Here is a 16090-nt window from a genome sequence, read left to right on the forward strand (position 1 = left end):
GTCCACATAACGGAACATAAACCTGACAATAAGATCGTTAGGCTATCGTTAGCCTATATGTATAACAGTTTATATGTATAACAGTTAGCCTAGTTGTAATCTGATTTTCTAATCTGACTGGACAAGACACTTTCTATTGATATTTCCACTTGTGCGCGTTCTAGACGGCTGTCAGTCAGTGCAGTTACAGTGTTGCTCCACAAAGTGGTGGAAAGGGACTGTCATTCAACTACACGTTCAAAAACGCTGATTCATTCATTCAAAGAGACACCCCAACCCACCCACAATGTGAGCAGGACTGAAAATTTGTTCTCGCACAAACCTCTATCTAGCTACTGGAATGATGAATTTAAACTTCAGTTTTTTTTTTGTTTTTGTTTTTGAATGTCTTGCAGAATGCAGCTAAAAAGCGAGAGCAGGAGCAAGCAGAAGGGGAGGGCGGCAGTCCAGCACCTCCCCGCAAAATCGCCCGGACAGACAGCCAGGAGATGAACGAGGACTCCTAGAGGAACCCACCATCCGACAGCACAAGAACGGACACAACAAGCCCAAACACCCGCACGCCACACAGGAATTTCATCTCAGAAAGAAAGAAATGGAAGAACACTTCTCTTACAGTGTGCTTTTTTTTATTTTACTGAGTGCTTCCTGATGCAGTCAGTGCCCCTCACCCAGCCCGTCTGCCCGGTTCTGAACTTGTGGGGCACGACGGGTTTCACTGCCAGCTTTGACGATTCTGCTGAACTCTGAACCGCGATATATGCGGTGGGGGGTATAGCGATATTCAACAAGCACATAATAACGAATGTCTGCTAAGAAGACGTGTGTGTGAAATTTGATCTGTTAGGAGACTATTAATGCAGTGTAAAAGTTTAAAAACACCATAGTAATCTCAGCTGTGAATGACTGCTTTCAAGATATACTCCAAACACACAGGGTCTCTCTCTTCAGTGTCCAAAAAGGAAAAATTCAGAAATGTACAGCCACGTTCGGCAGTTTTAGATGTAGTATTTTGTGTTGGTAATGTGACGGTCTTCCTAGCAGGTGCATACTTGTGCATGAAAGCACTGTTAGGACTGTTTTTCTGTTGTCACAGGTTGAGGATAACATTTCGGGTCATGCAAACAAATACAAATGTCAGTCTCTTTCACTTCCCCCGTTGTCATATAGGTTTTCAGTGCTATGTTCGTTCCACACTCATAAGCGGATCACTTGCCTTCAGATGCCTGGCTCGATATTTGACTTGATCCCTGTGTGCTGATTCAGTTGCAGTCTGTTTGCCTTCTAAATATGATGGGATTTTCCCAGGTTCGAGTTTAATAGTGTCTCTCCTTTATCTGGATTTGTGGTTTTAATTTGGAGTTCTGAGATTTAAGGTGCAGCGATGCAGCAGTTCCTCTTTTAACCTGCAGAGGGAGTCGGTGAGCTGTGGTTGCGGATGATAGGCTACAATAAACAGGAGGAGCTTTACACGTGAGGCTTAATACTTGCAGCAAGTGTGCTTTTGAGTCCACAACGTATACTGTTTTCATTGTGGCTGGAGACATGATGTGAGGTTAAGTCGGCTGTTTCAAGCCATTTCCAGAGAGCAGCCCATCTTGTGTCGAAATCTAGCTGAAAGCGATACAGCATTACTTACCGCAATTACACCTGCATTTGTATGTTCTTGTTGTTATGAAGCCTTCCCAACTTCTGTTTGAGGTCAACATTTTTTTTTTTGAGACTTAATAAAAATTAGACTAAAAAGGTTTTTGTGTCAAGCCAAATTTAATTTAGATTTCAAGATAATTCATAAATTCAATGCGCTAGATGTGTTCAGTGAGGATGTAACAGCATATGCTCAACAGATGTAATCCGCTTTAATCTGGATTTACTGTGACCATGAAGATTCGGAAGATAGGGACCTAATGAAAGCGAAAAACAGACCTGTTGTTGCTCTTTTAATTATTTTTATTATAAGTTTTTACATTAAATGAAGTCTTCTGCTTGTCTTTAAAGTCATTTTATCACGTGGAAAGAGATTCTATTTAGATTCGATTATTGGATTGGGGGATTGCAGATTACCAACCCGCAACTTCATTACACTGAAGAGAAGCTACTGGAGTCAACAGTCTAGTTTTTACATGTATCGGGAACATCGATAATCTGGTAAGATATTTCTCTCTACAGTATGTGAAAAAAAATGTAAATGTATTTATTTATCATAGCTAAAAATGGAGGCAACCTAAAAGGTCAAAGCCTTAACGAAAGGAAAGGCAGTTCCGAATTGTGATGCAATGAAATACACTGCTTTTTAAAAATATTTTCTTAATTTTTACATGGGATTTTTGCTATGTATATTTAAAAAATATTGTATTATTTACTTGAATGTCAATATCAGTCCTTTTTGACAGTCAATATAACACATTGCACAAGTAGATTGCCACAGTACACACCATGTTAAATTTGAATCCAACAGTAAGTGTTCAATTAATTGCATCATATAATCCAGTGACATTGTGACAACGCACAATTAAAATAGAACAGATCCAACCCAATGTTATGAAGACCAAAGCGCTGTCCAATACTGATCCTAACAAAATATGTTTTGGTGTTTGAGTTTTGGGAAGGGTGTCATATATTTCGCGCTCTGAAATGGAATATAATTCATGGAGATGCTAGTTGGTGCCATTATTCTGTGGTACTGTGAGAATAGCTAATAGGCCTGACAGCAAAGTACTATATTTGGCGCAAAAACAAACCAGCATGCTACTTGACTTCTAACATTAAGAGACCACAGTCAGGTTAGACATCACATACATCACATTGTGGATTAAAAGGAAGGACTTACAGTCTTTGCAATGGTACACACACTGTATAAAGGTCCTAAAGGTCCTAGTCTTTGTCTACATAAAGGTTATTTTTTTCTGAAAGATTTCGTCGGCTGAACAAATACTGCAATCTATTAAACGCACTATTTTTTTTATCCCTCTCAGCCTTGTTTTCATTGCTGTCAAAAATTAAATATGGCGCTACTCTGACTAAGGGCTGTGTTAGAAGCATCGTGCTCTAGGGGTACTTTTTGGCAAGACACAATGGGTAGCTTGTTGCATGTAACACATTATGTGGATAATTGGTCAGCCAAACTGATGTGTGCCAATCCAAATTTGCAGAAGCCCATGTACTAAAGCATTGAATCTTTGAGAAGCCAATTGCACTTCTTATTTCCCCAGGTGTTCACCATGTTCACCAGCTTTGTGGATGGAATATTCTGTTGCTTTACAGGGAAATCTACTAACGTTGTGATACCTATTGAGTCCTCTGAGCCCACCGATGGTTTTGAATTTGTTGAGGTAAAGCCAGGAAGGGTTCTGAGAGTTCGACATATTATCCCAGACAGACCAGTGGTTGAGGAGCCAGGGACTGGGGAAGGGGGTACGGTCAGCTGCAAGCGCAAAATCTCAGTGTACCGAAATGGACAGCTTCTGATCGAGAACGTCAATGAAGCCACCCATCCAGAGTTGGTCCGCTATCAGAATGGAGACAGCACTGTGGATGGCTTGTTAAGTGCAAATCTACGGAGCCTCTGTACAAATCAGCATGGTACACATTGTTATCATTACTAACTTGTTTAATATTCAGTCCACATGCATGAAGTGTAAAACGAGAAGGGCATAACCTTACGAAAAAAGAAAACACGCAAAAGTCGCGGTTGCTGCGGTTCTTGCATTCCTCTGCGGTTTACTCGTCAATAGCGCGGTATTGCGATATTGCGGTTATCGCGACAGCCCTACTTCCCACCCCAACCCACCCACAATGTGAGCAGGACTGAAAATTTGTTCTCGCACAAACCTCTATCTAGCTACTGGAATGATGAATTTAAACTTCAGTTTTTTTTTTGTTTTTGTTTTTGAATGTCTTGCAGAATGCAGCTAAAAAGCGAGAGCAGGAGCAAGCAGAAGGGGAGGGCGGCAGTCCAGCACCTCCCCGCAAAATCGCCCGGACAGACAGCCAGGAGATGAACGAGGACTCCTAGAGGAACCCACCATCCGACAGCACAAGAACGGACACAACAAGCCCAAACACCCGCACGCCACACAGGAATTTCATCTCAGAAAGAAAGAAATGGAAGAACACTTCTCTTACAGTGTGCTTTTTTTTATTTTACTGAGTGCTTCCTGATGCAGTCAGTGCCCCTCACCCAGCCCGTCTGCCCGGTTCTGAACTTGTGGGGCACGACGGGTTTCACTGCCAGCTTTGACGATTCTGCTGAACTCTGAACCGCGATATATGCGGTGGGGGGTATAGCGATATTCAACAAGCACATAATAACGAATGTCTGCTAAGAAGACGTGTGTGTGAAATTTGATCTGTTAGGAGACTATTAATGCAGTGTAAAAGTTTAAAAACACCATAGTAATCTCAGCTGTGAATGACTGCTTTCAAGATATACTCCAAACACACAGGGTCTCTCTCTTCAGTGTCCAAAAAGGAAAAATTCAGAAATGTACAGCCACGTTCGGCAGTTTTAGATGTAGTATTTTGTGTTGGTAATGTGACGGTCTTCCTAGCAGGTGCATACTTGTGCATGAAAGCACTGTTAGGACTGTTTTTCTGTTGTCACAGGTTGAGGATAACATTTCGGGTCATGCAAACAAATACAAATGTCAGTCTCTTTCACTTCCCCCGTTGTCATATAGGTTTTCAGTGCTATGTTCGTTCCACACTCATAAGCGGATCACTTGCCTTCAGATGCCTGGCTCGATATTTGACTTGATCCCTGTGTGCTGATTCAGTTGCAGTCTGTTTGCCTTCTAAATATGATGGGATTTTCCCAGGTTCGAGTTTAATAGTGTCTCTCCTTTATCTGGATTTGTGGTTTTAATTTGGAGTTCTGAGATTTAAGGTGCAGCGATGCAGCAGTTCCTCTTTTAACCTGCAGAGGGAGTCGGTGAGCTGTGGTTGCGGATGATAGGCTACAATAAACAGGAGGAGCTTTACACGTGAGGCTTAATACTTGCAGCAAGTGTGCTTTTGAGTCCACAACGTATACTGTTTTCATTGTGGCTGGAGACATGATGTGAGGTTAAGTCGGCTGTTTCAAGCCATTTCCAGAGAGCAGCCCATCTTGTGTCGAAATCTAGCTGAAAGCGATACAGCATTACTTACCGCAATTACACCTGCATTTGTATGTTCTTGTTGTTATGAAGCCTTCCCAACTTCTGTTTGAGGTCAACATTTTTTTTTTTGAGACTTAATAAAAATTAGACTAAAAAGGTTTTTGTGTCAAGCCAAATTTAATTTAGATTTCAAGATAATTCATAAATTCAATGCGCTAGATGTGTTCAGTGAGGATGTAACAGCATATGCTCAACAGATGTAATCCGCTTTAATCTGGATTTACTGTGACCATGAAGATTCGGAAGATAGGGACCTAATGAAAGCGAAAAACAGACCTGTTGTTGCTCTTTTAATTATTTTTATTATAAGTTTTTACATTAAATGAAGTCTTCTGCTTGTCTTTAAAGTCATTTTATCACGTGGAAAGAGATTCTATTTAGATTCGATTATTGGATTGGGGGGCTGCAGATTACCAACCCGCAACTTCATTACACTGAAGAGAAGCTACTGGAGTCAACAGTCTAGTTTTTACATGTATCGGGAACATCGATAATCTGGTAAGATATTTCTCTCTACAGTATGTGAAAAAAAATGTAAATGTATTTATTTATCATAGCTAAAAATGGAGGCAACCTAAAAGGTCAAAGCCTTAACGAAAGGAAAGGCAGTTCCGAATTGTGATGCAATGAAATACACTGCTTTTTAAAAATATTTTCTTAATTTTTACATGGGATTTTTGCTATGTATATTTAAAAAATATTGTATTATTTACTTGAATGTCAATATCAGTCCTTTTTGACAGTCAATATAACACATTGCACAAGTAGATTGCCACAGTACACACCATGTTAAGTTTGAATCCAACAGTAAGTGTTCAATTAATTGCATCATATAATCCAGTGACATTGTGACAACGCACAATTAAAATAGAACAGATCCAACCCAATGTTATGAAGACCAAAGCGCTAAGGAGCATTGAGGAGGGGAACAAATAGATTCTTACCATTAGTTTGGTTGTCATGTATTTTTAAAGCTTTTATAAATATACATTTCATAATGCTTGTGGGGAAATTTTGAGGCACAATTCGTTCGCTATACATGTGAAGCTAATTTTGATGAATAATTAAACTTGTGGTATTGATGTTAATGTACTGTCCAATACTGATCCTAACAAAATATGTTTTGGTGTTTGAGTTTTGGGAAGGGTGTCATATATTTCGCGCTCTGAAATGGAATATAATTCATGGAGATGCTAGTTGGTGCCATTATTCTGTGGTACTGTGAGAATAGCTAATAGGCCTGACAGCAAAGTACTATATTTGGCGCAAAAACAAACCAGCATGCTACTTGACTTCTAACATTAAGAGACCACAGTCAGGTTAGACATCACATTGAATTTAATGTGGATTAAAAGGAAGGACTTACAGTCTTTGCAATGGTACACACACTGTATAAAGGTCCTAGATCACATAATCTTTGTCTACATAAAGGTTATTTTTTTCTGAAAGATTTCGTCGGCTGAACAAATACTGCAATCTATTAAACGCACTATTTTTTTATCCCTCTCAGCCTTGTTTTCATTGCTGTCAAAAATTAAATATGGCGCTACTCTGACTAAGGGCTGTGTTAGAAGCATCGTGCTCTAGGGGTACTTTTTGGCAAGACACAATGGGTAGCTTGTTGCATGTAACACATTATGTGGATAATTGGTCAGCCAAACTGATGTGTGCCAATCCAAATTTGCAGAAGCCCATGTACTAAAGCATTGAATCTTTGAGAAGCCAATTGCACTTCTTATTTCCCCAGGTGTTCACCATGTTCACCAGCTTTGTGGATGGAATATTCTGTTGCTTTACAGGGAAATCTACTAACGTTGTGATACCTATTGAGTCCTCTGAGCCCACCGATGGTTTTGAATTTGTTGAGGTAAAGCCAGGAAGGGTTCTGAGAGTTCGACATATTATCCCAGACAGACCAGTGGTTGAGGAGCCAGGGACTGGGGAAGGGGGTACGGTCAGCTGCAAGCGCAAAATCTCGGTGTACCGAAATGGACAGCTTCTGATTGAGAATGTCAATGAAGCCACCCATCCAGAGTTGGTCCGCTATCAGAATGGAGACGGCACTGTGGATACGGATGTTTCCAACTGTGAGGCTCCCACAGCAGGCCAGGCTGCTGAACCCACACCGGGGTCGGCGGCCACAGGACAGGCTTCAGATACCAAACCTTCACCGCAGCAAGTGCAGCGCAGACGGCGCAAACCCAAACGCTCCATTGTGATTGACTGTGAGCGGAAGATCACATGCTGCAAAGGTACTCACCCCGACGTGGCCTTGTTTTTCATACATGGAGTCGGGGGGTCGTTGGATATCTGGGGAAGCCAACTGGACTATTTCTCCCAACTTGGTTATGAGGTCATTGCCCCGGACCTGGCCGGCCATGGTGCAAGTTCAGCTCCTCAGATTCCCGCTGCCTATACCTTTTATGCTCTGGCTGAGGATGTTAGAATCATCTTCAAGCAGTATGCAAAGAGGCGGAATATTTTAGTAGGACACTCTTATGGGTAAGGTAATTGACTCATTTGCCTGATAAATGCGGATACATTTCCCCACTCGTTTGAGCATTTTCTTTCTTGTCTCGCAGTGTCTCGTTTTGTACCTTCCTGGCTCATGAGTATCCGGAACAAGTTCATAAAGTTGTGATGATTAACGGTGGAGGTCCCACAGCACTCGAGCCAAGTCTCTGCTCTGTCTTCAATTTGCCCACATGTGTCCTTAATTTCCTGTCTCCGTGCCTCACCTGGAGCTTTCTCATGTAAGAATAATCGTCCACAGGACACATTTGTCCTTGCCTTGCCCTTTGCCAGCTTGAACATGAGTGTCTATGTTTGGTAACTACCTTGTCCATTTAATGTAATATTTTTTACTGAAGGCTGGAATTTGCTACACAACTTTTGCCCAGATTTTTGACCCAATTTACAGTCTGGACAAGTTGACGCTAGTTGCCAAAATCAAAGACAGTCTGCAGATTTGATTAGAGTCGTCTGTTTATTTGTGTAGTGCATGATGGGCACAGTTTAAAAAGTTTGTCGGAGTCTGTGATCATCGTAGACTACGTGATTTTCTATGACTTTCGGCAACTAGTGGCTTGTAAAAATCTAGGCAAAAGTCGTGTAGTATATTCCAGCCTTTAGTTAACATGTAGCTGCAAATTTACTTATAGTTAGTGGAATGTCTAAAGTGGACTGTTGAGATAAAGTGTAACCCACATTTGTCCTTGCCTTGCCCTTTGCCAGCTTGAACACAAGTATCTCTGTTTGTGCTAATAGTATTTTTTTTTTACCAATAAAGATTACTTTTTTCTTTCCTCAAGGGCTGGATTTGCCCATCAGGGAACGAGAGAAAAGAAACTACTAAAAGAGAACAATGCCTTCAACGTGTCTTCCTTCGTTCTGCGGTCCATGATGAGTGGACAGTACTGGCCGGAGGGCGATGAGGTTTACCATGCTGAAATCACAGTGCCTGTTCTGCTGGTTCACGGCATGTACGACAAGTTTGTACCAGTACAAGAGGACCAACGTATGGCAGAGGTACAATTATTTTATGTTCCAAGCTTTGGGCCTCATCCATAAAGTTGTTTGTTTTAGTGGCAGTTGACCAGATATTGGTGTGCGCAAACGTATCACAAACTTTTTACTCCTGTGTTCACATTCTTATAGATCCTCTTGCTGGGGTTCCTGAAGATCATTGATGACGGAAGTCACATGGTCATGATGGAGTGCCCTGATGTGGTTAATACTCTCTTACACAAATTCTTCCTGTGGCAGCCAGCAACTGCCTCATAACCCAAACAGGAACCACCACCACCAAACCTCCAGAGGACACGAGACCAAAAACCGCCCCAAAGTCACCGTCCAAATCTCAGCCAGACTTGATAAGACCAACAACTGCACCAAAAAGCATCAATACTGGTACAGAGGCTCCAGTGGACATCAGATCTAAGGGCATGAAATAACTGGTCTACTAATAAACAAGTGATGGTATACATCTAAAGCTGTTAAATTTGCTCTACTCTTCCATGTTAGCCAAATTTAATGGAACCGTTTGAATGTAGGATGTCATTAGATATTTACCAGTTGATGTTTGACCACAGCAAACAGACTGAAGGAACAAAGAAGGATGTTTGTCCCAGAGCAGAGTGGGTTTTTACCAACTTTGGAGTAATATATTCCTTGAGGATGTGTGTGTGTATATATATATATATATATATATATACACACACACATGCAAGGAATATATTACTCCAAAGTTGGTAAAAACCCACTCTGCTCTGGGACAAACATCCTTCTTTGTTCCTTCAGTCTGTTTGCTGTGGTCAAACATCAACTGGTAAATATCTAATGACATCCTACATTCAAACGGTTCCATTAAATTTGGCTAACATGGAAGAGTAGAGCAAATTTAACAGCTTTAGATGTATACCATCACTTGTTTATTAGTAGACCAGTTATTTCATGCCCTTAGATCTGATGTCCACTGGAGCCTCTGTACCAGTATTGACATGTAAAATCACAGATAACACCAGACCGTTCAAATGAATGATTTGCATTCTTGCGTCTACTGTGGAATATATGTGCTTAAATGGGATTAATACGTCCTATGACGTTGTCAGCCCAAAAGTAATAACCTCAAGATGAAATATTATTCAAAATTCTGTAACACGACAGTGCAATACTGTTACTGGAAGCATTTACTGTAAAAAGATTTAACTATTTTATGTATTTACAGTATTTCAGGCTATTACTAGCCTTTATTTTATTTAACTAATATCAGATTTCTCAATTTCTGAGTTATTCAGCAGAGTATTGTTCTGGTCACTTGAAAAGCAGTTGTTTTTTGAAATTTTTATAATGTTTAGGTTATGTCTTTTTATTTTTAAGTACTCCAGCCGTTGTTGAAATTGTCTAAAATAAAAAGCTAGATCTGCTTCTGCCTGCTTCTTACAAATCAGCTTACCTACTACAGTCCATACTTTTTAATATGAAGCACGCTGTCTTTGGTTTCGGCAGGTTTTATGGTAAATATACAACCTTTTAAGACCAAGCAATGATGAAAATGCATAAAATAAATGTAATAGAATACCATACATGAATATATTCTCTACATATGTTTTGTATTAGCAACACTTCAAAGTTTGAAGATGCAAATTCCAACTGATCACCATTACTTTTTAATACATTTTACACAAAGTTTGCAACATCTAATGCCATGACTATGTATAGAAGACTTTTAATGCCTTAATTTGTGAAGGCATGAATTAAGACTTCAAGACCTGCCGAAACCCTGATTGAATGCTGTGAAACATGCATTTCAGGTAAATCAGCAGGTTCATGAAATGGGCATTTAGCATCATAACTATTAAAAGAACTTAGTATTCAAAAATGAAAACAATTAAACATTAGCGTCTCATTTTTAACTAATAAGTCCTTTAAAGACAAAAACAATGACTTTTTTTTATTTAAAGTTTTTACAAAAAAAACACTGACAGATGATCTGCAGCTTGGATTCACAGGCATACGAAAGGAAAAGCAGAGAATTTTCAGTATGTAAATAAACCACATACCTTTATTTGCCAAGCAAGACAAGCTTTTACACAAAGAAAAAGAAAGTCAGAGTCTGCTTTGGAGACTTTTATTTACTTTTTACTTCAGAGGAATGAAGCGGGAAGAATGAGTGGCTCCAATACCCGGACGACCGTGTTTAACAGGCTTGTATGTGATGGAGAACTCTCCAAGGTAATGACCAATCATCTCAGGCTGAAAAGAGACAAAATTATACAAATCATTAGCCATCAAAAACCACTGCATATTCATTCACAATGCATTCTTCTATAAAAACTAGGGCTGCACAATTCATCGAAATTAAATCGCAAATTTGCGATTAGGCAGAAGCTGCGATTGTCATGCGTATCTTTCAGTGAAGCACGGTTCTGTGATCAGCAGTAAATCTCCATCCGAAGGCCAGAGGGCGCTCTCGCGCTAAAACTCCAAATACGCCTCGCAGAAGAAACCCAGGAAATGCCTATAGCGGTTGCTAAATAAACAGAAGATTTAACTGCTTTGATTAATTCAACCTGACTAATAAACACGACTACGACAATATATGGTTTATCGGAGTTCGTCTTATAATTTTTATTATAATAAAGTATATAATAATGCAATGCTAATCGACATAGCCTTTATCACTGTTTAGAATACTATGAAATATGTTGCATTTACTACACCGAGCCGTAGTTCACTGACAAGCTACGCAAACAGCTTTCATAATCGCAGATCGATTTCTTCGATTTCATAATCGCGCGATTAAATCGTCTGCGATTATGAACGTGGTTTTGCGTAGCTTGTCAGTGAACTACGGCTCTGTTTAGTAAACGCTGCTTCATCTGAAAGCACGTGATGGAGATTTACTACTAATCACAGAACCGGCTTTACTGATGAGATGCGCATGACAATCACATTCGATTAATCGTGCAGCCCTAATAAAAACACAGCCATATCTAACGGCTTAGTGGGACACAGAGTGCTTGACGTGACAGCAAAGCCACAAAAAGCAGCACTCACACATGAAACGCAAAAATTACAGTGATTATTTTTGACAACTTTTTAACGGTATGCTTCATGCCTACCTTGATTTCAACCTGGTTGAAGGTCTTGCCGTTGTACACGCCGACCATGGATCCAACCATCTCCGGCAGGATGACCATGTCTCTCAGGTGAGTTTTCACCACCTCTGGTTTCTCCATCGGAGGTGCCTCCTTCTTGGCCTTGCGGAGACGCTTGAGGAGAGACTGCTGCTTCCTCCTGAGGCCACGGTTCAGCCTCCTCCTCTGTCTGGCACAGTAGAGCTGCATCAGCTGCTCACTGAGGAACACACACCAGCTAATTCAATATTTCTACAGATGACGAAACCTTAATTCAGAAGGTTGGCAAAGAACAAGTGTATAAGACCGTTAAAGTTCAGGTTACAATAACAGGGTTTCTACAGATATGAACAAGTTAAATTTAAGACCTTTTTAATACCACCTTACATGAAATTTAAGACCTAAGCCGGTGATGGAAACACACATTATACTGCATATGTATATGTAATATTTAATGTGTTTATGGTAAAAAAACAAAACATCATCGCTGTCATAGGTTATTTATCATTTCAATATACAGTGAACTTTCCATTACAAAAATATTGGCATAGGAACATTGACTACATTAATATTACGACAAATTAAGGTCTAAAAAGGTCTTAAATCAGAGCAGACAGTCATTTCAAATTCATAAAGTCATGGTGTTAAATATTGCATGCACTGCAAAACAGTCTCAGTATTTTAGTTTTCCAATACAAATATCCTCAAATCAGCATACATTTACTTGAGATGCAGACATGATATGAAGTTGTGTTTTCTGAGAAACTGAACAAAATTGAGTTTGCGGTTAAAACAAGAGCAAATATCGGTCAATGGGGAATGAAAACATGAATTAAGTTCATTTTTCTGAACCCATAGGCAGATTTTTTTTTTTTAAAGATCATAAACTCACTTCATTTAGTTCACTCAAGTCATTTTGCTTCTCAAGTGTTTGTAGGCATTTGCACTGGAAAACAAAAATGCTGACCAAGAGCAGTCCGATCAGTAGAAGTTATTTCCATATTCTAGTTGTTTGGATAAGCAATGAAGATCTGTTGTCATATTTTCAACTCTGAAGCATTGCTAACAGACATTTGCATTTAGAGACCGTATTGACGTGTTCCAATCAATTCAGTCTTTAAAATGTCTTTATTTGTAATTTAAAAAGTCAAACATTTCCCTTCATAAAACCTGCAGAAACGGTGTTATCTGAAACAGATCAGCACGGATATTCCAACATTTTGTTTCCCTCAGAAGAATGCTGTAACGTTATGAAAACCACGGAGCGAGTCACTTCCACTGCCACTGGAGGCAACTATTCCTCGCTTCTCTCCTCACTCACTCAACATGTTTTCACCTTCAGACGACAGAGCTTTGACTCACTAGGACATGTCCAGCAGCTGGTCCAGATCCACACCTCTGTAGGTGAACTTCCTGAAGGTGCGCTTCTTCTTCTGCTCGGCGTCCGCCTGTGGGAATCACAACCACCGTCAGCCGCTTTTCACGGGCCTTTCGTTAACGGTTAGCGTGTTAACTAACACATAAACGGCGAGTAATAAAACGGACGCAGGAATAAACTCGAGAATCCATCGCGCTTGATTTAGAACTACAGCACTAGCCTGAAGCCGCTAATCGTACATCTAAGCTTTCATCCCGCGCGAAAAATAATGGCCTGAAAGCGTGCATCCATTCTTAAGTGAGCTTTATTCACATTTTCTACTCTGATATGCATCATATTTACAGTAGATTGGTTTGGATTATTGGATATAAATTAGACGTGAACCTACCATCTTGAGAGACTCCCGGAAAAGGAAGATAACGGGACAGACGCGGTAATATCGCGAGAGTTCAGAGAAGACTTAAAGAGAGTTTAGTAAGTCGCCCACTACCGGAGAGGAGGAGGATAGAATTATTTTACTTTGACATCAAATGCTGAGGTTTTATATACAGGAAATCAGTGAGTTCACTTGTCATTTTTTATTTAATCGATCGGTTCAAACAAGAAATCAACGCACTGTGGCACTCTGTAGGTCAGTAGGATTTTTTTTTGTAAAGAAACAAAGACTAACTTTTTTTTTTAAGCTCTCTTAACTATTTTAAACAGCTTTTTAGTTAGTATGCATTCAGCTTTCATAACCTCGTATCTTGAAGCTACACATTAATGTTCATACTTAATTTTGCAAACCCAGTGAAGCTAAAATTGTGGTTATAAGTATAAAGAACGCCTGAGACATAGGCCTACACTTTCCCTTATACAATCCGTTAAAAGTGTATCATGGTTTCCGCAAAAATATTAAGCAGCAAAGACTCAAATTTGTAACATTTATAATAAGAAGAAATGTTTCTTGAGCAACAAATCAGCACATTAGAATGATTTCTGAAGGATCATGCGACACTGAGTAATTCAGCTTTGACTCGGAATAAATTACATTTTAAAATGTTCACATAGAAAACTATGGTGACGCATTGCTGCCACACACATATTTTTTCCCCCACTCAATTATGTCGTAATAACGAGATGTTATGTCGTTTTAACGACATCTTTTCTCGTTAAGACGACATCTTTCTCGTAATAACGAGATGTTTTCTCGTTAAAACGACATCTTTTCTCATAAAAACGAGATGTTATGTCGTGAAAACGATATAATTATCTTGTTAAAACGACATATTTTTTTCTCGTAACAAAGACATATTATGTCATAAAAACGATATGTTTTCCCGATTATTATAGATATATAGTAGGCTGTATGTGAGCGAGTAAGCGACTGTCCGTGCTGCTGTCGCCACAGTCTGACATAAACCAGGATCTGCACGCTGCTGAAATTATTGAAATACACTGTTTTAAATGTATTTTAATGTAATGGTTTTAATTGTAGCGGCATGTTTATTAGGATTAATCTCCAATCTGTCTACAATATAGTGCTATCCAATAACTGCACTCAGACCCATGACTCGTTTAGGCTATGATCAGATCAAAACAGTTATTTTTGAATAATCGACTCTGGGCTTAATATTTCTTTATTTGAATGACTGAAGTTTGATTTAACAACAAATCGAAATACGAACAAAAAAGAAATAAAGAGATTTTCTAGTAGGCTAATAATTATAATAATTATTATTATTATTATTTCGTTCTGTTTGGCAAACGAAAATTAAGCTAGATTTTTCGTATTTATTTGTTCGTGGGTTAAAAAATGAGCTTGCTATTTGTGCGGCCCTAAAAACACCACTTTTTCTCTCAGCCTGTCTTTACTGTCTATCCCATCACACAGAATAAGAGTTCATCTCATGTACCGCTCTGCAAATTAGTCACAATAACGTTTCTTCAAACTGTCCGGCTGTTGTATAGGCTATATTTCTTGCAAATATACATCTCATATGAAGCACAACACTGCTCTTCTCGGTTCGGCGGCGCCGGCGCGATCCCTTGGGCTACATGTGATAACAGAGCAAAGAAATGTCTGCCTTATTTTCTATACTTCCACAATAACAACAAAACGTTACAAATTGCTTTTGTAAAATAACAGGGTGTGCTTTCTGGCGCACCTTGTTATGTCTAAAGGTCTACTTAAATAAAACAATCGAAAACAAATTTGTGTTTATTTAATTCGTAGCCTACAAATCCAACATTTTGTAAAATAACAGGGTGTGCTTTCTGGCGCACCTTGTTATGTCTAAAGGTCTACTTAAATAAAACAATCGAAAACAAATTTGTGTTTATTTAATTCGTAGCCTAGCCTAAATCCAACAAGAGGTAGCCTACTGTACAGTCTTTCCCTTCTGAGCTCATCTGTGTTTTGTGCTCACACCCAGGCGCAGCGCAGCCTATTCCTTCAGTATAAAGCAAAGCCTGGAATTTTACCCATAAGAAGAACTCGATGTGATGCGCGGCTTGATTCAGCTAAAGATATAATTTAATAATATATAATCACTAATTCATAATTAATATAAAATCAGACTAAAGTATCAAAGCTGCCCACGCATGTGGAACAAATATTAAAGCATAAACTCATTTGTTTACCCACGAACAAAAATAGGCCTACGAAAAATCTAGCTTAATTTTCGTTTGCTCGTTTTCAAACAGAACGAAATAATAATAATTATTATTATTATTATATTGTTATATTATTATTATAAATAATTATTATTATTAGGCTATCATTATTATTATTATAATTATTAGCCTATTAGAAAATCTCTTTATTTCTTTTTTGTTCGTATTTCGATTTGTTGTTAAATCAAACTTCAGTCATTCAAATAAAGAAATATTAAGCCCAGAGTCGATTATTCAAAAATAACTGTTTTGATCTGATC

At 39.1% G+C, this 16090-nt stretch overlaps 3 protein-coding genes across 4 annotated transcripts in view; 2 read left to right on the forward strand and 1 right to left on the reverse strand.

Annotated features, from left to right (window-relative positions):
* dda1 (DET1 and DDB1 associated 1) overlaps nucleotides 1–1744 on the forward strand; it is a 5814-nt gene extending 4070 nt beyond the window's left edge. For both annotated transcript variants that reach the window (XM_016575560.1, XM_016575559.1), the window contains one exon: nucleotides 396–1744. In XM_016575560.1, the coding sequence (XP_016431046.1) occupies nucleotides 396–506 (111 nt within the window). In that variant the 3' untranslated portion in view covers nucleotides 507–1744. The remainder of the gene's footprint in view (nucleotides 1–395) is intronic.
* A 3628-nt stretch (nucleotides 1745–5372) lies between these two features.
* On the forward strand, nucleotides 5373–9353 carry LOC107757951 (protein ABHD8). The gene is made up of 5 exons (XM_016575563.1): nucleotides 5373–5657; nucleotides 6907–7661; nucleotides 7742–7912; nucleotides 8471–8687; nucleotides 8817–9353. The coding sequence occupies exons 2-5, from the start codon at nucleotides 6916–6918 to the stop codon at nucleotides 8940–8942; spliced, it is 1260 nt and encodes a 419-aa protein (XP_016431049.1). The 5' UTR covers nucleotides 5373–5657; nucleotides 6907–6915; the 3' UTR covers nucleotides 8943–9353.
* Nucleotides 9354–10772: 1419 nt separating this feature from the next.
* On the reverse strand, nucleotides 10773–13660 carry rps15 (ribosomal protein S15). Its single transcript, XM_016575567.1, has 4 exons — nucleotides 13564–13660; nucleotides 13160–13245; nucleotides 11783–12017; nucleotides 10773–10913 (listed from the first exon to the last, which is right to left on the reverse strand). Exons 1-4 carry the CDS (start codon nucleotides 13564–13566, stop codon nucleotides 10800–10802), a joined length of 438 nt encoding a protein of 145 aa, XP_016431053.1. The 5' UTR covers nucleotides 13567–13660; the 3' UTR covers nucleotides 10773–10799.
* Nucleotides 13661–16090: the final 2430 nt, after the last annotated feature.

Source organism: Sinocyclocheilus rhinocerous, unplaced genomic scaffold, assembly GCF_001515625.1.
Source record: "Sinocyclocheilus rhinocerous isolate Xijiao unplaced genomic scaffold, SAMN03320098_v1.1 scaffold324, whole genome shotgun sequence".
In the NCBI taxonomy this organism is placed as follows: domain Eukaryota; kingdom Metazoa; phylum Chordata; class Actinopteri; order Cypriniformes; family Cyprinidae; genus Sinocyclocheilus; species Sinocyclocheilus rhinocerous.

Excerpts from the sequence above, each read along its gene's own strand:
- LOC107757951 (XM_016575563.1), top strand. The coding sequence starts at position 6,916 with ATGTTCACCAGCTTTGTGGATGGAATATTCTGTTGCTTTACAGGGAAA. Across the intron at positions 7,913-8,470 it reads CTCACCTGGAGCTTTCTCAT|GGCTGGATTTGCCCATCAGG; the intron begins GTAAGAATAATC and ends TCTTTCCTCAAG. Across the intron at positions 8,688-8,816 it reads AGGACCAACGTATGGCAGAG|ATCCTCTTGCTGGGGTTCCT; the intron begins GTACAATTATTT and ends ACATTCTTATAG.
- rps15 (XM_016575567.1), bottom strand. Across the intron at positions 12,018-13,159 it reads CAGCTGCTGGACATGTCCTA|TGAGCAGCTGATGCAGCTCT; the intron begins GTGAGTCAAAGC and ends TGTGTTCCTCAG. Across the intron at positions 10,914-11,782 it reads TCAACCAGGTTGAAATCAAG|CCTGAGATGATTGGTCATTA; the intron begins GTAGGCATGAAG and ends GTCTCTTTTCAG.